The sequence below is a fragment of the Phascolarctos cinereus genome, unplaced genomic scaffold (assembly GCF_003287225.1).
Source record: "Phascolarctos cinereus isolate Bilbo 61053 unplaced genomic scaffold, phaCin_HiC Scaffold_4;HRSCAF=312, whole genome shotgun sequence".
Lineage (NCBI taxonomy): Eukaryota > Metazoa > Chordata > Mammalia > Diprotodontia > Phascolarctidae > Phascolarctos > Phascolarctos cinereus.
The window spans coordinates 666,258,173-666,282,363 of record NW_027555847.1 but is presented as its reverse complement, the minus strand read 5'-3'; the positions used below and the strand labels follow the sequence as shown (position 1 = coordinate 666,282,363).

The following is a 24,191-nucleotide window of genomic DNA, read 5'->3' as shown; positions in this document are numbered from 1 at the left end:
TTTCCAGCTCTTTTTATTGCAGAACATGCTGCCATAAACCTTTTGGTCCATACAGAGTCTTTCTTTTTAACAATAACTTGAGGCACCATATGGTAGCAGTAGAATCTCTGGGTCAAAGGACAGTTTAGTCCATTCCACCCTTTGTATGTCTAAATTGCTTTCCTGAGTGGTTGCTCCAATTCTCAGCTCCACCAACAATAAATTAGTGTGCCTATCTCATCACAGCCTCTCTAACCTGGACTATTGCCATTTTATGAGTCTATAATTATAGTTCTTTAGGGAGGGTGCAACCAAAACTCTAAAAATCCTACTGTTTTCTATTTGAAAGGTACATAGACAAAGAGACCAAAAAGAGATCCTTTTAAAAGCTTGTTATACTTACTGAGCTACATCTCCAGGAGGGGCCAAGTGGCCACTTCCTAAGTGGGATGTGGAGTTGAACATGGCCCCTGTGGGTACCAAGCAGTTTTCAGGATGTGGGAATGGGAGGCAGCAAACACTTCTCCCCCCAGGCAGGACTGATTTGTTTTTTCAAACCACTGTATTCAGGGATCAGTTTTCATAAAACTATGCAAAAGTCCCAAACTCTCTTTGAAAACAAACAAGAGCAAAAACCTACTTTACACAAAGATAACTAATAATGTCCCCAGAGGTAGCCCACAGAACAGAGCCCTGAGAGGTGGATTCCAATCCTACCTCTTCAACCAACTAACTGTATGTTGGGCAAGTTACTTCCTTTCCCTAAATTGCAGTTTCCTCTTTTGTAAATTGAGGGAATTGGTCTCTGAGGTCTGGCTCTGGCAGTCTGTGCTTTGAGGCCCTTTGAGCTCTGACGCTGTATATGGTAAATTTAGAAAAACACTAGTTTCTGAGTTGGGGCCTGGATTTGTATCTTAGCCACTCTTCCAGCCTTCCGTAACATTTATTAGCTATGGGCCCTTGGAAAAATCCCTTAACTTCTTTTAAGACCCTGTTTTCTCCACTGTAAAATAGAATTAAGACTTGCACTTCTCGCTAATAGAGTTGTTTTGAGGTTCCCAAATGCATGCTGTCTCAGCATCTCTGTATCTCTACTTTCACTGTGTTTTTTTTCCGCTACTCTTTTGCTTTCCTTTTTTCTGTATATCCATTCATTTGTGTATTTCTTTCTCTGTTGTCATGTCTCTCGGAGCCAAAAGGGACCTTGTCTATAATCTAGCCCAATCTCCTCATTTTACTGATGAGGCATAGAAAGAAAAAAGTGATTTAATCATCCAAGATCACTTAGTTAAGTAAATGGTTGGGGCAAGATTTGAACCCGGGTCCATTGATTCCAAACCCAGTGCTCTTTGCCATTCTATCACAGATGAGCTGTCTTTCCTTTTCTGCATCTCTTTCTCGCTTATTCATTAAATAAACAATTATTTCCTCCCTCCATCTCAGTTTCTCCTGTGTCTCCCTTTGTCTGTTTTGGACTTATTTCTCTTTGTCTTTGCCTCATTTTTCTCCATTTGTAGCTAACATTGCTATAGCTGACAATTCACCTTTTTTTTTTCTTTTTCCCATTATGTCATCCACCTTCCCTTCCCTGGAATTACTGAGGCCAAACCTAGGCACCACTCCTCTTCTTGTTCCCTCCATCACTACTACTGACACCAGTGCCCATTCTCTGCCTCTTTCTCACCACAGCCTACGCTGGTTGCTTCTGAGATCTATTTCTCACTACCATTCACGGGCCCCAGTCCCCCTAACTCTATGGTCAGCTACCCCCCAGCTAGAGAGTGAAGACCTGCCAGGGAAACTAGGCAGGAGAGGTATGCCAATCTGGCACAATAGGAGCTCAAGCTGACATCCCCGGGGATGGGAAACAGGCCTGGGCAAGTCAACCCAGAGGGTGACACACTGGGCTGGGGCCAGGAGCTCAGTAGCTTGAGCACTGGGTAGGGAAATGAGGAGGGGAGGAGAAAACACCTGGCACCTGCTTTCTCATGGGCCTTCCAGTGGCTTCTTTTAAAAATAAGGCCCCCTGGGGTAAGATTCTGATGCTTATGAGAGCTCCTTTTCCCTCTCCCACCTTCTGGCTCCCTGCAGTGCCTTCTCCCTGAGATTAGTTCCACAAACTGTGTGATTTGTAGACCCCTCTTTGAAGCTGATGATTACAAAGATGACAGTATCAGCTTGTGCTCTTCAGGAACTTGCAATTCAATTCAACCATTCAGTTCAAACATATTAAATCTTGCTATGCTGTGAGACAAGTTAGAAAGTTAGGTAGTGCTTGGGTCAAGCAGAGGCCTGAGAGATTGGGGAGGGAGGGATCATGCCTAGGGCTTAGGAGTCAGGGCAGAGGCCATGGAACAGGAGGGTACTTGAAGGATGTCAATAGGCAGAAATGGAGCAAATCTATTCCAGGCACAGATCTGGAGCCAGGAGAGCATAGAACCAAGGTCAAGGAACAGCAAGCCCAACTGGGCAGGAGTATAAATTGTTTACAAAGATAGTTTCAATGTAGATTGCAGGGGGCCTTATGTACCAGGCTAAGACACATGTAATTTATTTGATAGGCAATGAGGAACCCCTGAAGCTTTTTTTAAATGATAGGAACCTAATAAAAATGGTAGCACAGTTTTATACATGTTTAAATGGTTAAAACATACATGAATACAACAATAAATAGAGGCCATATCTGCTGCCTTGGGACACTCTCTAGCCCTAGTTCCTATGAGTCAATATCTGACAAAATCTAGACATGGCACTTTACCTTGAAAAAGACCCGAAGTTTGTTTGTGGAATTGAGCATTAGAAGGGGTTGTAGCTTGTGAGGCATTGTGAATGGGGAATCAGGGTGATCTGAAATCAGGTAGGAAGTTGCAACATCGGATGCAGATGGATGTAATTTATTGTACTCTTGTCTCTCCATCTCTTCAGGATAAAGTTGTACATAAGCAAACTCAAAATTCAAGTTAGCTCAAACTGTTCTCTCATATATCAATTGCATTGCAACAAATTCACATTTTCAAAACAAGCATTATAGCAGAACTGACTGTACATGTAAAAATATATACAGCATATATAGAAAGTGAGTAGCTATGAATCCATACAAAGTAAAGATAATTTGAGAGGGAGGCCACTAGCAGTTGGGGGGGAGTCAGGAAACCATCTGTGCCTGAGCTGCATCTCAGGGAAGACAGGGTAACTTTGAGGTGGAGGTAAGGGGGAGTGTGTGATAGGTAAAGGGGTCAGACAGTGCAAGAGTAAAGAGATGGGAAATGTAGTTTAGTTAGTGAGAAACAGAAGGTCAGCTTGGCCATACTGAAGAATGAGAGGGGCAGTGGTGTCCACTGAGGCTAGAAAGGACTAGGGTGTGGTCATGCAGGATGTTAAAAGCTAAATAGAGCCATTTAGATTTTGTCCTAGAAGTGATAGGAAGCCACCAAACTTGGTTCAGTAAGGGAGTTACGTCTAGGTCAGATCTAGGCTTAAGGAAAATTACTTTGGCAGCAATGTGTATAATGGACCAAAAAGTGGGGGGGAATGAGTTTGGGAGACCAGTTCTAATAATCTGGAGGAGAAGTGATGAGGGCCTGAACTAAGGTGGTGGCTGAGTAGAGAGAAGGGGTCAAATATGAGATGTTATAACAGTAGAAATGGCAAGCCTTAGCAACTGATTGAATGTGTGGGTTAAGGAAGAATGAAGATCCAGGATAATGCTATGGTGATAAACCTAGGAGACCAGAAAGATGGCGGTGCTTTTGACAGAAGTAGGGAAAATTGGAAAAGGAGAGGGTTTAGGAGAAGATAATGAGTTCCATTTTAGATAAGTAGAGTTTAAGATGTCTCTGGGACATCCAGTCTTGGTCTTCACAACAACCCTATGAAGTAGCTATCAATCCCCATCATACAAAAGAAGAAACTGAGACTGAGAGAGGTTAAATAACTTGCTGGGCTCACACAGCTAGTAAAGTGTCAGAGGCAAGATTTGAACCTTGGTCTTCCTGGGTCCAAGATCAACATGCTATGCTATACACCACTTAGGCATTAAGAATTCAGTTGTCCTTTTTCTATTGCAATTCATGCAGGATGAATTGGAGGATGGCAAGGCTCCTAAAGTGAGGAGGGGCCTGAACTAGTTAGTGTAATAGCATTGTGGCTGGAGAGGAAAGATGGAGGATTATTTGATAGGCTTGGCAAATGTTCTGATGTCTGGGACTGAGGGAGAGGGAACAATACAAGAGAGTGGTGCCATCAGCAAAATAGGGAAGCTGGGGGCTGGGAAGTTAGATATGTGTTGTTTGAAATATGTTGCATTTTGTGGATCTGGTAAGATTCTCCTCTGGGAGGTGCCCAGTGGATCATTGGAAATGCAGGATTGGAATTCAAAGAAAAGATCAGGATGGAAAATATCAACCTGGGGGTCATCTACATAGAGATGACAATTGCGACCAAGGAACTAGATGAGCTAGCCAAAGGAGATGGAAGAACAGAGTCAAAGAGAGCTTTGGGGAAATCCTACCCTTCCCCCTACAAATACACTTAGAGGCCAGGAGAAAAAAAAAGAGGAACCAGGGAAAGAACAGGAGGAGAGAACAAAAGTGGTGTCTCAGAAAGCAAAAGGTTTTGGAGGAAAAGCTAGTCAGCCTTGTCCAATGCTGCTGGGAAAGTAGGATGAGGACTGAGTAAGAAAAAACCTTTAGGCCTGGCAATTAGGGGGTTTTGGCGATGGGAGAGAGAAGTTTCCATAGTGGGAGAGGACAGGGAATGAGACAGGGGTGAGGAAGCTGAAGGCAGGAGGGACTCCAGACCTTGGGCAGTAAAAGGGATGAGCTATAGAATGAAGGGGTAGCAGGATCACATTAAGGGTTTGCAGGAAGGGGGAACCCCTCATGCATAACTGTAGGCAGAGAGAAAGGAAGCAATGGAACGGGAGAGATTGAAGGATTTCCAGAATCAAAGGACATTACCAATGAATGGAACAGACTTCCAGAAGAGACTAACGTGATGAGATGGGGGGGGGGGGCAAGGTGGGAATGAGGGTGCTGGAGCCAGTAAGAGCCCACTGTTAAATTTTCAGTGTGAGCATTTATACCACCAAAATTATAAAGGTTCTAGATCAGGACTTTATTGTTTGTCTAGACTCAGCAGGGGTGCAGAACCTGTGGCCTCAAGGCCACATGTGGCCCTCTAGGTTCTCAAGTGTGGCCCTTTGACTGAATGCAAACTTCACAAAACAAATCTCCTTAATGAAGGATTTGTTCTGTAAAACTTGGACTCAGTCAAAAGGCTGCACCCAAGGACTTAGAAGGCCTTGAGGCCTCAGGTTCCCCACCCCTGGTAGACACTTAAGAAAGTGCTAGCAAAATGTTAATCTGGAGAGCCAGTTTTACCAGCATTTACCAGCACACTCCTGGTTGGGGTTCGGGGGGGAAGAGGGCAGTGACACATAAGGTTTTGTCTAGAAGAGGTCCACTTCATCTTCTAAGACGGAGGGAAGAAAAATCTAATGAAGAAAGCAGAGAGGAAAGAAAAAGAAAAGAAAGCATGACACAGTGGATAAGGCCTGGATGCTTGTACTGCTCTATAATCCTGGACAAGCCACTCATCTCCCTGGGTCCCAGGCATCTCTCTAAGGCTAAAAATGGCCGAAGTAATGATCCACATTGATGGACAAAGTCTCACATGGAGTGTTCCCTACACTTCCCTATACAGTAAGAAGTCCAGTCCCAAAAAAGACTCAAAGAGGTTTTGAAGGAAAGAGGGATGAGAGAGAATTAAAGAAAGAGTGTTCCCAGGCACCACCTCTCAGCCTGTGCTATTGCCCCCTGCCACCTTGTCTCCACACAGTTATCAGTGATATTCCAAAAGCACATGTGTTACTCCTCAGCTCAGGAAGCTCCTGGGGCTCCCTATTGTGCTATAAGATAAAATACAAACCCCCCTGTTTGGCATTTGAAGCAAAGCCTTTCACAACCTACCTCTGGCCTTATGGTACGTGACTCTTCTTCATGCAAATAATCCACAGGTATTTATAGAGCCCTACCTATGTGCCAGGCACTGGAGATAAAAGACAAGATCAAAACAATCCCTTCCCTGTAGGAGTTTGTGTTCTACAGAGGGAGAAAAATGTGTGCCTGTTTAGGTCCAAGGTGATGGGAGGAGGGAGCTGGGAAAGGAAGTATCTAGAAAGGCTCACAGAAAAGACAGGACTTGAGGCAAGTCTTAAACACACCCTGTGTTGCAGCCAGACCGGCCATTTGTGTTCCCCATATGTGACTTTCTATCTTTCATCTCTGCTTTGGCACAGGTGATCACCCATGCCTGGAACACACTCTTTCTTCACCTGCACTTAGAACCCCCAACTTCCTTTATGGTTCAGTTTAAGTCCCACCAGGCCTTGAGGCCCCAGGTTTCCCCACCAATGATCAATTGTCAGGGAAGCTCTGGAGATTCCCATTCTGTGACCCATAGAAGTCCCTTCTATAATTCGTTGAGAAGGGAAGACTCAGGGAAAGGATTGGAAGGTAGGGAAAGGTGAAGCTGGAAAATAACAACCCCTGCCTCCCCCCACCACCACCCTAAGGGAGGCTGTAGGGCCTCTATCAAAGCATGCATTTCTGACCAGGCTAGAGGTAGGAGGGCAGTGAACCCAACAGGGTGAGGCCTAGGGAGAGTTGGTGAGCAGCCAGTCCTAGCTGATAAAGGAACTGATTAGATCCCACCCTGAAAGGAGAACTCACCTTGGTCAGGAAAGGGCAGCTGGTTATTAAAGAAAAACAAAACACAGACTTTTACTAAGGGCCACAAGACTCACTGGACTACGGACTAATGATTTCGCTTCTCTGGGTCCCAGGTTTCCCACCTAAAAAGAGTGAATTGGCTCTCTGGGCTACCATATTGCATTCCTGACCTAGAGAATACAATCCACCAAGGCACCCAAGTCTTTTTTTTTCTTTTCTTTCTTTTTTTTTTTTTCAGAACTGAAGTACCAGATGCTTCCTCATCTTGGACTTACTTGAAGTGGATTTTTTCAACCCAAGTGTAGGATTTTACATTTATCCCTTCCAAAGAGTTGTCTTCCTCATTCACAAGCTTGTGATTTGAATTAAGCCAAGAGGCAATATGGTCTCATGGAAAGGGTATTAAGTGTTCATAGAAAGGGACACTGGCCTCCTTGCTGTTCCTGGAACAAAACACTGCCATCTTCCATCTTTCTGATTTTGCCCTGACTCTCCCCCAGGCCTAGAAAGCTCTCCCTCCTCATCTCCACCTCTCGGTTCGCTGGCTTCCTTCAAGTCCCAGCTAAAATCCAACCTTCTACAGGAAGCCTTTCCTGATCCCCCTTAATGCTCGTGCCCTTCCCTCTGTGGATTATCTCTATGTCTTGTTTGTAGGTAGTTGTTGGCACGTCTCCCCCATTAAACTGAGCTCTTTGAGAGCAGGGACTGTCTTTTGCCTTTCTTGGCATCCCCAGTATGTAACACAGGACCTGGCACAGAGTAGGCTCTTAATAAATGCTTATTGACTAATTGAAAGAAGACTAGTTTCAAATCCCTCCCAGCCTTCCTGCTAATTATCTGTGTGTCCTTGAGCAAATCACTTATTATTCCCTGGGACCCCCATTTTCTCAAATATAAAAATATGAAAAAATAGTGATCTCCAAGGTTTCTTAGAGCTCTAAATCCAAGTTTCTGATACTCTTGAAATTTTGGTAGGAAGAGCACTGGATTTGGAGTTAAGGGATATGGATTCAGCTTTTGATTCTTCTACTTATCTCCGGAGTGATATTGGACAAATTCACTTAATTTTTCTGGGGATCAGTTTTCTCACCTGCAAAAATTAGGAGATTGTATTAAATGATCTCCAATTCAGTTTGGTAAAATTTATTAAACATCTACTGTGTGCCAGCACTGTGCTAGGTGCTGAGGGTACAGTGACAAAAACAAAGCGGGCCATGAAAAACTGAAAAACTGGAAAAAAGGAGGTAGGAGAGGAAGGAAGCCGTAGCAGAAGGGAGGGCAGGCGGCCCTCACAGAGGAATGTTCCAGGGTGAACAGGCTGCAGGGGGTTGATCCAGGGCAAGGGGGCCAGGCATTGAGCAAAGTTCCAATATATGCCATCAGTGAAGAAGGCCGGGAACAGGGCTAGGAGGAGTCAGAAGGAAGGAGAATTATCTGAGAGTCTATAGATAATTGCTACCAGGAACTGAATAAGATAATGTATCTGGGCAAAATGAACCTTAAAGAAGTTGCCGAGTGATAGGAAGAAAGAGGGCCTGGAAGTAGCAGCGAAGAGCAAGGAACATGTCTACCTCTGCTCCTGACCCAGAATATCCAGGGGCAAGAGATAAGGTGCATATTCAGCACTGGAGAAGGTAGCCAGAAATGTCTTCTGGAGGAAGCCTGAGAGGAAGAGGTCTAATCTGAAAGATAGTTTGCTAATAAAACAGAGATTCCAGAGAGCATAGTGGAAGGGGAAGGGTAGAATGAAATATGGAATGGGAAAGGTAGGTCTGACATGGGCGAGTTTGAGATAACAAGGGAGGGAAGCATCTGCCTAGGCAGCCTTAAGATCAGAATTACCCGGGCATCTGAGAGGAAGAAAAAGAGACAATTTGCAAGCCATAAAACTGTAGATTATTATACCCTTCTCAGTAGCAATTGGGGCTGATCCCCTGACCTCAAAATTAAGCTCATTTGATTATCATTCTGTGGATAAAAGGTTGAAGATGTCCACCTCCTGATCTGGACTTGGTGGTAAGCAGGGGCCCTGAGTCTTGCTGGCTCTAGAGTGCTGAGTTAAAGGCAGCTGGACGTAGTGGCCTGATTGCAACGGACAGAACCTGCAGAGGTCCATGTCTGGGCCACTGAAGTTCTGAAAGCCATCATCCCCTTCACTCTCCTCTTTTCCCTTACCCTTCTCGTTTGTCGCCTTCCTCCCCTCCTAGTTCCTCCCAGCTTGAAGAAAGTGCCTGAAGAACTTGGACTGGGTTTCCCTGGGATGGTCCCGAGCCTTCATGTCCTCATGTGTGCTCCTTTGTCTCTCTCTTGTGACCCCAGGTGTTGGACATGGAGGAGATGATCATCTGGGAGCAGCACACCACCACACTGAGCAGGGTGAGTGAAAGTGGATGGCCACCAGACCCCTCCTGGGCTCTCTAGGGTGCTTGGGCCCTGCCCATAGGGAACACCTAGCCTGACTTGAAGTCTCAGGCCTTGGGTTTTGCTCAGTTTATAACCCAGTGAGAAACACAGATAGCACCATGAGGGCTCAGAAGAATGGACTGTCACAGAGGAACCAGAGCTTGAGCCTAACCTTGAAGGACACAGGTTTTTCTGAGGAAAATGGAGGTAAATCAGAAAAGCCACTGGCCTTGGAATTAGGAAACTTGGACTTTAGCCCTGGTTCTACACTAATTCTGCTACCCTGGGCAAGTTGCTTCCCTTCCATGGGCCTTGGTTACCCTGTCTATAAAGTAAGGGGGCCCCTACCTAAGGTTCCTTTCAGCTCTCACATCCTATGATTCTTATGAAGCTCCTCCTTGTGTCTTCCAGGATCCTCGGAGGGGCTTTGGGATTGCCATTTCAGGAGGCCGTGACCGATCAAGTGGTGCCAGGAATAATGGATCCGTGGTGGTATCAGATGTGGTACCAGGAGGACCAGCTATGGGCAGACTGCAGTGAGTACCTGGGTGGGGGATAATCTAGTCTGTTGCCAGTGGGAGGAGAGAATGTGATATTAGTTCAGGGAAAAGAGACTTTGAGCAGGATTCAGGAATTCTGGGTTCTAGGGTTGTCTCTGACATTGTCACCTTGTACAGGATACTTCCTCTCTCTAGGCATCTGTTCCCTCATCTGTAAAATAAGAGAATTAGACTAGATTTTTCCCTAAGAGCCCTTAAGGTTCCTATATTCCATGTTCTATGTTTCTAAGCTCCCTCTCAGCTCTGACATACTCCATTCTAAGGTCCTTCCAACTATGACATTCTCTGCTCTAAGGTCTCATCTAGGTCTGATTATTCTGTGTTCTCATGGCTCTTCCAGCTCCAACAGTCTCCATTCTAAGGTCTCTCAGTTCTGACATTCATTTATTCTGTGTTCTAAGGTACCTCCTAACTCCAGTATTCTAGGTTCTAAGGGAGGGGTGGGGCCCAGCTTAACCTTCTATGTATTATAGCCCCTCTCAAATCCAACAATCTACATTCCAAAGCTCCTAGCTCCAATATTCTGTGTCCTAAGGCCCCTCCCAGCTCCATTACATGGCATTTTTCCAGTTCAGTGAACACTTCCTCAAGGATTTTCAAACAAGAGAAGAGAAGGGTCTGGAGGTGCATTTGAAGCAGGAGTCCCTGAAACGCTTTTCTTTAGCAGCAAGGTCTTCTCTCAATCACAGTCAACCTAGGACTGTCCTAGGGGAATGCGTAGGCTCAGGCTCACCTCTCTTCTTTCCACTTCTATCACATCTACCAGGAGGGCCTCTGGGAGAAACTGGGGTATCAGTTGACATCACTCACTGTAACTGAGGTCATCAAAGCAGCCGGCTCATAGTGGTGACATGGGCCTGGTCCTGCTCTGCCAAGCTGGCCCAGAACTGGTAAACAAGCCCTTGGGAGAGGAAATGAGTGAGCGCATGAGAAAAGATGGAACTAAAAAAGGAAGACAGGGAGAAGAAAGGAAGGGGGAGAAAAACAGGGAGAGAGAAGAAAAGGGCCCAGAGAGGGAGGGGAAGGAGAGGGGCACAGAAAAGGAGGGAGGGAGGGAGGGAGGGAGAGAGAGAGAGAGAGAGAGAGAGAGAAGAGAGAGAGAGAGAGGGAGGGAGGGAGAGGGAGAGACAGAGAGACAGAGATGGGGGGAGAGAGAGAAGGAGGAAGAAAAAGGGAACAGAAGAGAGGTGAGAAGGGTTGAATGAAAGAACAACTAAAAGAGAAAAAGAGGTTGAAGGAAAAAGAAAGATTGGGGATGAAGAACTAAGGCAGAAATGGAAGGAGAGAAAGTTTGATTGAAATGCACTGTGAGAAAAAGGTCTCTTCTCTGTTGCCCCTGGAACCTTCATCCACAAAACTCCCTAACCAGGATCTTGAAAGAAATAGCAATTATCTTGCCAGTGGCTGCCTCTCAGACCTGTGTCTCCTTCTGCCAGGACTGGAGACCATATTGTCATGGTGAATGGGGTTTCCATGGAGAATGTATCTTCGACCTTTGCCATACAGACCCTCAAGGCTTGCACCAAATTTGCCAATATTGTGAGTTGGCCCCAGTCCTAGGCGGGAGGACATTAGGGACAGGGATGGTGGGTAGACAGGCAAGGTACAGTATCAGAGCTCTAAGCTTCCCATCTGAGATTATTCTGGGCTACAGGGTCCATCCCTAAACAGTCAAGTTATGGCTTGTGACTGAATTATCCAGTAGTCAGAGGTCCGTGCTTAAGGGGCAAGAATTATGGGATTATAGGTTTGAGATCCGGGTGAGCCATGAGTTTCTATCTACTTTTCCCTCTCCCTCATGCACCTAAACCAGACTGTAAAAAGACCTCGAAAAATTCAGCTGCCTACCACCAAGACCAGCTATCCCACTTCAAGCCTAGGCCCCAATCCACAGAACCAGGGGCCACCACGGGGCCACCAGGACCAGGAGGAATTGGACCATAATCGGGGCTATGACGGAGACTCATCCAGTGAGCGCAGCTCAGGCCACAGCTGGACTGAGCGTTCCCGGAGACGGAGTCGAGCTGGCAGCCGCAGAGGTCACAGTCGGGAGAGCAGGTTGGATCAGCCAGACAGATCCAATGGACTGGCCCTGGTGTCTGGCTTCAAGAGACTACCCAGACATGATGTGTTGATGAAGCCAGTGGAGTCAGTGTTGGTGAAAAAGAAAGAGAGCGAGGGTGAGGAAGGTTCTGGACTTATGGGTGGCTCTGAAAGTGGCCTAAAGGGCTGCTGTGGTGGTATCTGACATCAGTCCCCTCTGGGGACGTAAGAATAGGCACTAGAATGTCAGTGGCCACATCATGACCTTGGTATAAGTGCTGTAATGATCAGTGCCCAGCTGCCCACCCTCAAGCCAAAGAGCCCTGGCCTGAGAGTTAAAAAAACCTAGATTTGAATCCTGGCTCTGCCAATTAATTGTGACCTGGGGCAATAATAAGATTAGCTCCAATTTATATAGCAATTTAAGGTTTGCAAAGCACTTTATACAGGATTTCTCATTTGATCCCCACAACAGCCTTGTGAGATGAGTGCCGTTATTCCCACTTTTATAGATGAGGAAACTGAGGCTGGTATGTCCAAGATCACACTGCTAGTGTCTGCAAGTCATTTGTCCTCTAACCTTCAGTTTCCTTCTCTGTAAAATGGGTCTAGCCTACTGCTCTTGGTTATTTTGAGGAAATATCTGTATAAGCCTTAAAGCAATGGAGAAGGGTGAGTTGTTATCGCTCTAGATGCCAGGGGAGTGTCCATATGATAGGCATGCAGTGTCCTGTTGGGTCATTCTCCCTAAGGCTGGGAAGAGAATTGTGTTCACCATAGTTACATTTTATCTTGATGAGACCAGGTTGGGGCCCCAGGACGCAGCTGCGTGCCTTCCCCTAGGTCTTTGGCTGGAAAGAAAACATCTTTCCCTGCCCCTCTTACTCAGTACTACCCAGGCTCCCATGTCAAACTGGTCTGGCTATGTCAGGGCATGGCTCACAAAAGTGGGTGAGGGGGTGGTTCAGAGAGTTTGCCCTCAGCCTATCCTGTAAGAAAGGGGTTTGAGATTGAGCTGGAACCCTCATCAAACCAAAGACAGAGTAACAAGGAGAGTAGAAAGAATACTAGGTTTAAGAATCAGAAGACTGGCAGCTGTTATCAGCGACTCACATTTGGACCTTGGGCAAGTCACTGGGGTACCTCCCTAGTCATCAGTAAAACAATAAGGACTTGGATAATCTCTACAGTACCTTCCAGCTCTACATCTTCTGCTCTATATAAAGGAGTTGGATTAGAGCTGCAAGGGACCAAAAGGTCATCTGGGCCAATCCCCTCCTTTTGAAGAAAGAAAGTGAGGCACGGGGATGGGAAATAGCTTGCCCAAGTCATCCAGGGAGTGAATATCAAAGGTAGAATTGGAACCCAGGCCTTGTGTCTCCTTCTACCATTGCACAGTGATTACCTTGGAGGTCTTTTCCACCTCTCCTATGAGTGGTCCCAACCCTTCAGAAACATCCTGATATCAGCTTACGCACAGTTAGCACCACCAAGCCTCTGCCTCTGACAGAAGGCCCTTAGGAAGCAGTTTTGGAACATTGGCCATCCTCCATCTACTCAAAGGGCAGGACCAGACCTCTTCAACCTTTTGAGTGAACATTAAAGCCCTGTCTGGAGCTCTCTCTGACCCTTCAGGTACCTGGTGTGGGACTTCAGACTAGAGGAAGCCCACATTCTGGGACCCAAACTCCCAGACACATCTGAGGATATGAATCTTCCCTACCTCCACTACCATTCAGAAGCTGGGAGGCCTCAATCCTTCTCAGCTTCCTAAAGATTGTCTTGGGGAGTCTTTCCCATAGGGTCACCCTGCTCCCTACCTCTCACCACCCCCTGGGTTCTGCCTCACTTTGTTCCTTCCTTCTCTGAGGCCTCTACAGAATTTGGCGTGAAGCTTGGCAGTCAGATTTTCATCAAGCACATTACAGACTCAAGCCTCGCCTCCAAGAACAGGGGGCTGAAGGAGGGTGATCTCGTCCTTAAGGTGAGCTCAAGAAGGGGTGAATTGGAACTTCCTGGGTGGGAACCGGTGGGGGGGAGGGATTGTGCCCTCTTCACCCACCTCTACCCTCCCCCGGCCAGTGGGAGTCGTGATGTGGGGGCTGCCCAGTCAGCACCATTTGTGCCCCACCCCTCCACCCCCACTCCACTGCCCATGGGTCTGTACCCAGTGGCTAGAACTCCTTGTCTGGTCTTGTGTTTTAAAGTCCTCCTAGGAGATTGTCTCTTCTAATATCATCCATATATGAACATTTTCAAAGCCTTAGCCTTGTCCCTCTCCCCAAACCCCCCCCCCACCCAAACTGGTGGGACCTTTCAGATAAATGGAGTGTCAAGCCAGAACCTGTCCCTGAACGACACCCGAGACTTGATTGAGAGGTCAGAGGGGACTCTGACCCTACTGGTACTCAGGGATCATCGGCAGTTCCTCGTAAACATCCCCCCAGCAGTCAACAGCGACAGTGAGAGTTCTGGCCTGGATGGTAATGAGGGGGTCAACAGAGGGAGTGGGGAGTTCCCCAAATACACCTTCACCCCCAGTCAGCCTTCCCTGCTCTTCAGCATCTCTCCATTTGACTTCCCAGACACCACACACTCCAGGTTCTCCTACCTTTCTAACTTTTCTTTTCTGTCTTCAATGGTTCTCACTGCTCCCCAGCCTCGTAAGGTTGTGTGTCTCAAAGATCTGTTCTCTTTCCTCCTCTCACTCTGCTTTCTCCTTTAGCAATCTCGATCATTCCAGAGCTTTCACCTGCTAGCTATCTAATAGACCTGTGATTTCATTGCATGGGAAACTCCTAATAATGCAAACAGGCATTTTTTCTGTAATTTATACTCTCTGGAAGTTATCTAGAGCACTCCCAGGGGTGGGGAACCTACGGCCTTGAGGCCACATCTGGCCTTCTACATCCTCAGGTGTGGCCTTTTGACTGAGTCCAAGTTTTATAGAACAAATCCTTCATTAAGGTGATTTGTTCTGTAAAGTTTGGATTCAAAGGGCTGCACTTGAGGACCTGAGGACCTAGAAGGCCACACGTGGCCTCGAGGCCAAAGATTCCTCCCACCCCCCACCCCAACTCAGATCGTGAATAACTCCAAATCCAGTCCTCTTTCCTGTTAATTATATGATATTAGTTGGACATGCTGGTGGAGATGTTCTATAGACAGAAATGTGGGCTTGTAGCTAGGAAGAGAGGTCAGGGATGAAGAGTTACGATTTGGGTATATTTTTTCCCAAAGACAGTGGGGCCTAATGGCTAAAGAGCTAGCCTCAAAGCCAGGAAGACCTGGGTTCAAGTCCTATCCCTTACATCTACTACTTTTAGGACCCTGGGCTAGTCACTGAATCTCTAATAGGCTCAGTGTGTGTCCCCAGTACTTAGCACAGTGCCTGGCATGTTGCAGGCACTTAATAACACTTTACTGTCTCACTGACTGACTCAACTGTAAAATGGGGATCATAGCACCTACCTCCCAAGATTATTCTGAGGACCAAAGAGATAATATTTGTCAAGCACTTAGCGCATTGGTAATGCTTGTTACCTTCCCTGATTTCCTTCTCCCCTCTGCATAATAACACTCCTTCACTCACTGCCAGACTAATCCTCCTTCTGCATAAATTTTCATGTTGTCACTTTTTTTCTCCCTCAGAATCCTTTAACAGCTTCCTGGTTGCTTCCCAAGTAAAGTTCAGATTCCCCTGCCTGGCTTCCAGGGGCCCCCACCATCTGGCACTCCTCTACTCTTCCAGCCTTATCTTACACTGTTATCAGCATTCTAGCTAACCTGGGCTACTCTGCATAGGTGCTTGTGTCCTGTGCACTTTTTCTGCCTTTGCTAATGGGATACCTGATTCTTGGAGGCAGCCTTGTGGCCCCCTGTCCAACCCCAACCTGTTGAAAGCCTGATTCAAGTACAGGAAGCGTTCTGTGCTGTCCACAGCTGGTAATGATCTTCCTTGTGAGACCTCACATAGACAACACTGGCTTTGCCCTCCTGATCTGTGTGATGTGATACAATGTTCTGTGTTTGTCTTTTATCCCTCTGCAAGACAGCAGACAGAAAGGGAAGGACTAAGATTTGGGTAAACTTTGTATCTTTTCTCTAGCACTGAGCACCATAGTGCTTTGTGCACTTAGGTACCTTAAAAGTGTTTGAATTCTATCAAATCAAATTCAGTTACAAATCTGTTGAGAAAATGGCTTCTTTGGGGGCTCTCTATCCTCTTGCGTATGGTAGCATTGATTCCCTTCTGTAGCTGTCTTTTTGGAAGGCTGGGGAAACCAGACAAGGAATGATTGCTTGTGATGACGACCTTTTGCTGTTATAGACATCTCTGACATTGGCTCTGAGCTCTCCCAGGCACCCCCATCCCACGTGCCCCCACCACCTCGTGGCAAGCGGCGGGTTTCTGATGCCAGCTGGACAGAGTCTCCTCCGTAAGTGCCAGCACCACACCCTCTTATCTGTTTCTAATGTCTTGGAGTTTGTCTGCCCCTGGCATCCTCAAGTTAGTCAACAGTTGGGGGTGGGGTAATCTGTTTCAGTAACGCCTGTCAACGATTGGTCTCCAAGGAAACATTAGCCCGGTTCCTCTGCACCTGTTACCAGGTGATAGAGATTCTTTGAAGTGTGGAAGGGAGTTCACAGAACGCCACCATCCCCACTCGCCAGATATGAGACCCAAAGAGATTAGAAAGAAGCCTGGTTCTGAGGTTTCGGTGACAAGGTGGAGACTTTAAACGCCTAGAGATTTGAATGTTAGCATTTAGTTTGAGAAAGTGGTCAATTTATGATGAGACAGTTTGAAGTTGAGCTGAGTGGTGTAAGTTAGAGAAAGTGTGTAAGGGGAAAGGCTCTGGTGGAGTTTGCTGGACAATTTGAGACAAGACAATGTTTCAGGATTTCTGGTGTATTCCTCCAAACCACAGCTGTGTTCAGAGCAGGTGAATTAAGTTTTGAGTTGTGGTTGTGGGGAGAGAGCAGGTGCTAGGATAAGAAAGGGGCAGGGATCCCTAACCTGTGCAGCTGGTCAGACAGGTTGTGCCCTGGGCCCTTGGACCCTCCCTGGGTCCCCATGGAGGGATATCAATATTTAGGGAGCTATGATAACAAGGTCTGGCAGATATTAGAACCACAGTGCAAGAATCTGTATGTGAAGGCATCTGTCTTACCTGGGGTCCTTCATCCTCATGAACAGAGGTAACACTGCTTAGAAACTCTGGGCCCTAGCGGGGCAGCTAGCTGGTGAAGTGGATAGAGCACCGGCCCTGAAGTCAGGAGAACCTGAGTTCAACGCTGGCCTCAGACCAAATGCTTGATACTTACTAGCTGTGTGACCCTGGCCTAGTCACTTAACCCCAATTGCCTAAAAATTTAAAAAAAAACCTGGGCCCTCTAGCAAGGTAGGACAAATTCTTGTGTCCTGCCCCCCAGGTTCTAAAGAACCTTTGGTTGACTATACCATCAGCCCCAATGCAAGGACCCAGAACAGGCAGAAAGCTATATGGAAAACCTTTCAGAAGCTTGGGGTACAATGATTTCCAGGAGGAAAGGGATATTAGGAAGGCAGTAAGGGGATAATTATTCCGTTATCAATCAAAATGATCTGTTCAGAGATCATCTCTCTGGGTCACTGCTGACCTCAATTTGTTTCCTCCTCCCAACCCTTTCCTCCTCACACACCTAGGGTATTATGGAAGCTGACCCTGAACCAGCTTAACTCTAATCCTTTGTTTGCCCCAGGGAGGAGTCAGTGGAACCAGGATCCCCTCGGATATCAGGTGAGTGAGAGGGCAGCTATGTGGTATTTATAGAGTTTGCCCATTGGACCTCAACCTGGCTCTATCCTGGCGTGTTTGAAGTGTCTGGGCCCTAGTGGTCCTAGTCTGAGTAAAGAGGGAGCAATAGCTGTCTGGACATTCAGCCCAATGGCCTGGGTTCAAGGGCAAAGGCCCAGACCATCTAGTTTGGTTTTGAAGTTGGCCGGGGGCACTGTGTAGCCCAGACCTTAAAAACTATGAAGAGCTCAAAAGAAAAAACATAAAGCCCTAGCAATGGCATTGCTCAGAACATGAAGTAGTGTGGGGCCTGAGCCAGGCCTAGGGGAATAGAGAGGACTAGGATGGGGGAAAAGAAGGGAGAAACATGGCATTCTGTGAAAGAAAGGGGAAATGGGTGACTGGAAGCAGAATGGAGTGGAGGGACTGGTTCTTCCTGTAGGTACCCAGGAGGCCATGAGAAAAAGCAGCTATGACATCTATCGGGTCTCCGATGGCCAAAGAGAAGATTATGGGTAAGTGTCTAGGTCTAGGGTCCCTGCTGTGTTACCACCCCCCCCTCACACACACACACACACACACACACACACACACACACACACACACACACACACGTATTCACAGTCCTATATTACTGTTATTACCCAGCAGAAAAGGACTCTGGGTCACCTATTCTTGGAGGCCAAAGAATCCTTGTGTGAGTAGTCAAGGCCCTTAGAGATCTCCCAGTCCAAACCCCTCATTTTACAAATGGGGGAACAGGCTTAGCAGGGAGAACACAGGTTGTGAAAAGTACCATCTATTTCTAACATTCCATCCCCCCCCGTCCAAGCCAAAGGGCCCTGTAGCATGTGAGAGTCAAAAAGAGTCAAGAAGATATTGTCTAGACTCAGCCTCTCAATTTTCAGATGAGGAAACTGTCTCACTTTCACTTTGTGTGAAAGGACTTACCTAGGGTCACTTATAGAGTCAGTGTTGGAGTCAGAACTAGAACCCCAGTCTCTTGACTCCTAGTCCAAGCCTCTTCTGAGTGCCTGGTGAGCCTTCATCTCAAAATCTCACCTTCGCACCCTCACCCCGGACTTGGTACCAGGTATAGCCCAGATACTCAGGTGGTCCGCTTCACCAAGGGTGCCAGCATCGGGGTCCGTCTAGCTGGGGGCAATGATGTCGGCATCTTCATAGCAAGCGTACAAGAAGGGAGTCCAGCGGATGCACAAGGAATTCGGGAAGGAGACCAGATCCTACAGGTAATTGGGTTAGCTTGGGGCCAAGGGAGGATGGGGCAATGGGAAACTAGAAGAAATCTCTGTCTGTGGAAAAGGTCTTGTCCTTTGAGAACTTGATGAGGGCCTGGTAGAAGTTCCATGCTGGACCAGACCAGAGGATGGTGCAAGATTACTGAGCATTTGTGGCTGTCAGTTCAGTTATTTTGGTTTGGGGGATATGTGATGCCCCATCCCCATTTTTCTCTAGAGAACCATACAGAAATTAGAATTTCTCACTTGAAAGGCCCCTTAGGGGCCATCTATTACAACCCATCCCTGAACAAGAATCTACTCTACAACATACCCATCGTGACTTTGTTTGAAGGCTTCCAATGAGCAGGGAACCCATTCCCTGCTAGAACCAGCTGGAGGCAGAGGTCATTCACTCCACTTTGAGATTGTTCTGAGCATTAGGAAGTCATTTTCAACACTGCCTATATTTGTCTCTAATTTCTACCCAGTGCTAATAGTTCCACCTTTCAGGGCAAGCAGAAGAAAAAAATATCTAATCCTTCTTCCATGTGATAGCCCATCCAACACTTTTTTTCTTTTTGGTTAGGCAATGGGTTAAGTGACTTGCCCAGGGTCACACAGCTAGTAAGTGTTATGTGTCTGAGGCTGGATTTGAACTCAGGTCCTCCTGAATCCAGGGCCAGTGCTCTATCCACTGCGACACCTAGCTGCCCCGCACCCAACACTTTTAAGAAAACCATCATGTCCCCTCCTTACCCCAACTCCCAGTCTTTTCTAGGCTTAACAAATTCCCAGTCTCTTCAATTGATTCTCACATGGCATGAAGTAGATGCCTCTCATCATTCTGTTTGCCACCCCCGAATACTCTCCAGTTTATCCATTTCCTTCCTGTGGTGTGTGCCCCAAACTGAACACAACATTCCAGGCACTCCTGCAGGGTACACATTGGTATTGCCCGAGACATTATGCCTTTGTTAAAGTAGCTTTTTTGGACTCCCATTGCACACCATTAACTCTCATTGAGCTTGCAGTCCACTAAGACCCCCAGATTTTTTTCAAATGAATTGCTGTCTAGCCATGCCTTCCCCCATCTGGTAATTGTGACATTGTTTTTGTTTTTGTTTTTAACCCACATGCAAAGAAAAACTCTTTACTTTTGTTCTTTATGCATTTCATTTTTATAAGATTTGGCCTGTCAAGATGTTTTAGGGGCCCTGACTCTATCATCTAAAATGTTAATTAACCTACCTAGTTTTGCATGATCTGCAAATTTGATCAATTTTGCCATCCTTCAAGCAAGTCATTGATAAAAACGTTAAATAGCAGAGGGCGAAAGTACACATCTATGGATCTCCTGAAACCCTGCTTCCAAATTGACATGAAACCTTCAAGGCCTACTCTTTGGGTCTTTTCACTCAGCTGGTTTCTAATCCAACTTTATTGTTATTCAGTCCACAGATCTCCATCTTTTCTTCAATAGGATGAGAGATTTTTTTCAAATGCTTTACCAAAAATCTAAACTTCTTAGCATTCTCCTGGTTAACTGGTCTAGTAACCTACCTAAAATCTTATCTTCTACAGGAAGTGTTTCCCAACCCCTAACCCCTCCTTAATTCTAGTACATTCTCTCTCTCTCTCTCTTTCTTCTCTCTCTCTCTCTTCTCTCTTTCTTTTCTCTCTCTTTCTCTCTCTCATTTCCTGTTTATCCTGTGTATAGCTCATTTGCATATATTAGTTTACTTGTTTCCTCCCCCGTTAGATTGTAAGCTTCTTGTGGGTAGGGACTGTCTTTTGCCTTTTTCAATATACTTAGCACAGTACTTGACATATATTAGATGCTTAACAAATATTTATTGATTGGCTAGTGGTCTGGCACAACTTGGTGCTGTTGAGGCCATGGCTGGCTTTTTGTCATTGTCACATGAATACTCAGTGTTCATGAACCAGCCTTTCAGAGGTAGCAAAGTGGCCTGGTGGCTAGAGTCAAGAAGCCCTGAGTTCAAATGTGGCCTCAGACAATTACTAGCTGTGTGGCTGTGGGCAAGTCACTGAACTTTTGTTTGCCTCAGTTTACTCATCTGTAAAATGGGGATAATAATAGCACCTACCTCCTAGGGTTATTGTGAAGATCAAGTGAGATAATGTGTTAAATGCTTAGCACAGTGCCTGAGACTTATTAGGCGCTTAACAAATGCTTATTTCCTTCCTTTAACATTCAACAGTTTAGCCAGGAGAATGAAGTCAAGCTCACTGGCCTCCAGCCGGTCAATTCTTCATGTCATTTGCCCTTCTCTGGTCCTGGGCTACCTCTCCCATTCTCCAGTCTCTCAAGGGCTCTGACAGTGACTCAGAAATCACATCCGGTGGGTCTTTTGGTGCCTTCAGATGTGGTTCACTTGGACCTGGTCACTTGCACACATCCAGGGCAGCTCAGTATTCTCCTATCATCTTTCCATCTCCCTGGGGCATCCAGAGGAGTGATCCTGTGTTTCTTTGACCCTCTTCTCTTTTTCTAATACAGATGAAAAAGGTTATGGGCCACGCTCTGGGATGTCCTTTAAGACTTACCAGTCATATCATTCTCTTTTCTCCCTCCCTCCCAAGGCCTGCCATTTCCAGGAATAATACTAACATTAATAATAATAATAATAATAATCAACCACAACAACTACTAGCCTTTATATAGTACTTTATGGTTTGTAAAACACTTTGCACACATCATCTCATTTAATTCTCACAAAACCTGGGAGGTAGGGGCTATTATGATTCTACATTAGAGGAGGAAACTGAGGCTGAGGGACTAAGTGACTTTGCCCAGGGTCTGAGGTAGGATTTGAACTTGGGTCTTCTCGACTCCAAGTCCAACATTCCATGTCTCCATTTGGCACCTACTTGCCAAGCTCTACCCTGACCTTGCCTGAAGGTGGAGATTGCCCCATTGTCAGCCGGCCCTGGAGTTGTCATGGCTCTATCCTCCTTCCCCTTTCTCCCCGCCCTGTTCCCACCCATAGGTGAATGACCAGCCATTCCAGGGCCTGACTAGGGAGGAAGCTTTCCAGTACTTGGTGGAGCTGCCCCGAGGAGAGGAATTGGAGATGCTTACTCAGAGCAAGCAAGATAGTAAGTGTGTTTGGGGTGGTGGGCCATCCTGGCTGTGGGAAGCCTGAAGACATCTGACCAGAAGGAGAGGCAAAGGGCAGGGAACCCTTATGGGGTGTTCTAAGCCTAAGAGCAGACCAAGAGACCATGTGCCATGGCCATCTCACCCTTAGACTTCCCCCATGATCAACTCAAGAAGTGGAAGCATGGAGTTTGGCACTGTTCCTACCATCATGGGAGGCCAGAAGCTCTGGACTCAGCCCCCATGAATCCCCAAGAATAGGACCCTGGCTCCCCCAGGCCTCTCCTGGTTCTCCCTCTTGACCCCGTAATGCATGAGGCAGTTCCTAGGAGAGAGGAGAAAGCTTGCGTGTCCACACCCACTCAAGTCTAGAGAAAAAGACCAGATGGGAAAGGGAAGCCAAAGCTCCAACATAGTTCGTGTCAGTACATAAGGAGATGCTGGGCCACTCCTTCTCTAGGTCACTTTACACATAGTTTCCCCTCCAGTGAGATAACACATGTAAAGTATTTACAAACCTTAAAGCACTCTATAAATGCTAGCCATCTAACCTATTTCCTTTGAACCTTAGTCTTTAGGAAGATGGTCAAGTCAGGCGTGGGTGACTCTTTCTATGTTCGCACCCACTTTGAGCTGGAGCCAAGTCCACCCAAGGGCCTGGGCTTCACCCGAGGGGACGTCTTCCACGTTTTGGACACACTGTACTCTGACAAGGGAAGGGGTGGCAGCTGGCTGGCGGTTCGTATGGGCCGAGACCTGACAGAGCAGGAACGGGGCATTATTCCCAACCAAAGCAGGTGAGGCCCTGTGTCAGTGTGTTAGACCAGTGGTCGGATGGGAACACCAAAAATTAGGAAAGGGAAAAAGCAAGGGGCCAAGCTAATAGTCACACGGGAGAGGTGAAGAGGCTGAGGATGAAGGAGAGAAGCATCTAAGCAGGGAGACTCTACCCTGTCCTTTTCCTATAAGCTCAGAGTGTTCATTTCCCCTGGGTTTGGGGGAGGAAGAGAACCTGCCTGCCTCCTGCTCCCATGTGGTACTCTCAGGGGCAGTGTTAGGAATAGGACCTAGTCGTGAGCAATGACTTAATAGAGGATCACAGCCTCAGCCTCTGGGGTTCATGAAGCCTCTGATGACCTGGCTAACCCTCTCTTTCTGTCTCACAGGGCTGAGCAGTTGGCATCACTAGAGGCTGCCCAGCGGGCTGTGGGCTCAGGGCCTTTCTCTTCCTCAGCTACCACAGGGGCCCGAGCTGAGTTCTGGAAGCTTCGAGGCCTGCGGAAGGGTATCAAGAAGTATATGCGCCAAAGCCGTGAGGACCTGTCTGCGCTGACAAAGCAGGGCAACTATCCACCCTATGAGCGGGTAGTGCTGAGGGAAGGTTAGTTGCAGAATGGACAAAAAAAAAAAAGGAAGGGGGAAGACTTGGGACAGTGGAGTCCAGAACATTTAATTATCTCTTGAGATCAAGTAGTAGAACACCTAAGTGACTTAAATATATGCTAAATAAATAGCAGCTGGGGAGTCTTGAATCAGAGTTAGGGGTAAGAGGAGGATGGAGAAAAAAAAGAGTGGTACTTACTGATTCCCTGCCTGTTCTGTCCCAGCCAGCTTCAAACGCCCTGTGGTTATCATGGGCCCTGTGGCTGATGTTGCCATGCAAAAGCTGTGTTCTGAGCTGCCTGACCAGTTTGAAGTTGCAGGTGAGGTAGCTGGGCCCCCGCTCTGATCCCACATACCACATGTGTTCTCCACCAACTGCTCTACCCTCAGCTGAAGGAACCCACAGAAGGATATGGAGGTTAGGATGGTTGGTAAGATGTTAGGATTGGAGGTAGGATTTGAAGGGTGGGAGAGGATTTAGGGAAGAGCCTGAGGTTTTCTTGTCACATGCTGGTGTCAGGAAGGAGCCTGATCCATCTGGAGAGTCAGGAGCGAGATTGAAATGAAGCTGGAGACAGGAACTAAAGGCAGATCACATATCTGAAGACCTGGGATTTAACCTTGAGCAATAGGGAGCCACTGAAGGTTTTGTCAAGGAGCTATAAGGTTAAGAAATCCTAATCATCATGTGTTTTCAGGAGTTTCCCAATTCCTGGGTTCTTAGAGCTCCAGGAGAGCTCTTCTAAGGGCTGATTCCATCTTGGCTGAAATAAGCAGATTGTACGCAGAGGTAGGGAGAACAAATGATTGCCCCCTTCCTGACTCTTGCTGAAAGAGCTACATTCATCCCTACAGAGAGCGTCACAAGGACCGAGGGCCCTTCAAAGGTTGTCAAGCTGGACACAGTGCGGGTGATTGCTGAGAAGGTGAGTCCAAGCCTAGAACTGAGG

At 46.8% G+C, this 24,191-nt stretch overlaps 1 protein-coding gene across 2 annotated transcripts in view; it reads left to right on the top strand.

Moving 5' to 3' along the window:
- TJP3 (tight junction protein 3) overlaps window positions 1-24,191 on the top strand; it is a 50,243-nt gene that overhangs the window by 22,503 nt on the left and 3,549 nt on the right. For both annotated transcript variants that reach the window (XM_020971308.2, XM_020971306.2), the window contains exons 2-16: window positions 9,030-9,086; window positions 9,525-9,649; window positions 11,110-11,212; window positions 11,487-11,853; window positions 13,597-13,700; window positions 14,037-14,199; window positions 16,047-16,155; window positions 17,462-17,499; window positions 17,939-18,011; window positions 18,590-18,746; window positions 21,749-21,857; window positions 22,430-22,655; window positions 23,025-23,239; window positions 23,466-23,561; window positions 24,097-24,167. In XM_020971308.2, coding sequence (XP_020826967.1) covers window positions 9,039-9,086; window positions 9,525-9,649; window positions 11,110-11,212; window positions 11,487-11,853; window positions 13,597-13,700; window positions 14,037-14,199; window positions 16,047-16,155; window positions 17,462-17,499; window positions 17,939-18,011; window positions 18,590-18,746; window positions 21,749-21,857; window positions 22,430-22,655; window positions 23,025-23,239; window positions 23,466-23,561; window positions 24,097-24,167 — 2,004 coding nt within the window. In that variant the 5' untranslated portion in view covers window positions 9,030-9,038. The remainder of the gene's footprint in view (window positions 1-9,029; window positions 9,087-9,524; window positions 9,650-11,109; window positions 11,213-11,486; window positions 11,854-13,596; window positions 13,701-14,036; window positions 14,200-16,046; window positions 16,156-17,461; window positions 17,500-17,938; window positions 18,012-18,589; window positions 18,747-21,748; window positions 21,858-22,429; window positions 22,656-23,024; window positions 23,240-23,465; window positions 23,562-24,096; window positions 24,168-24,191) is intronic.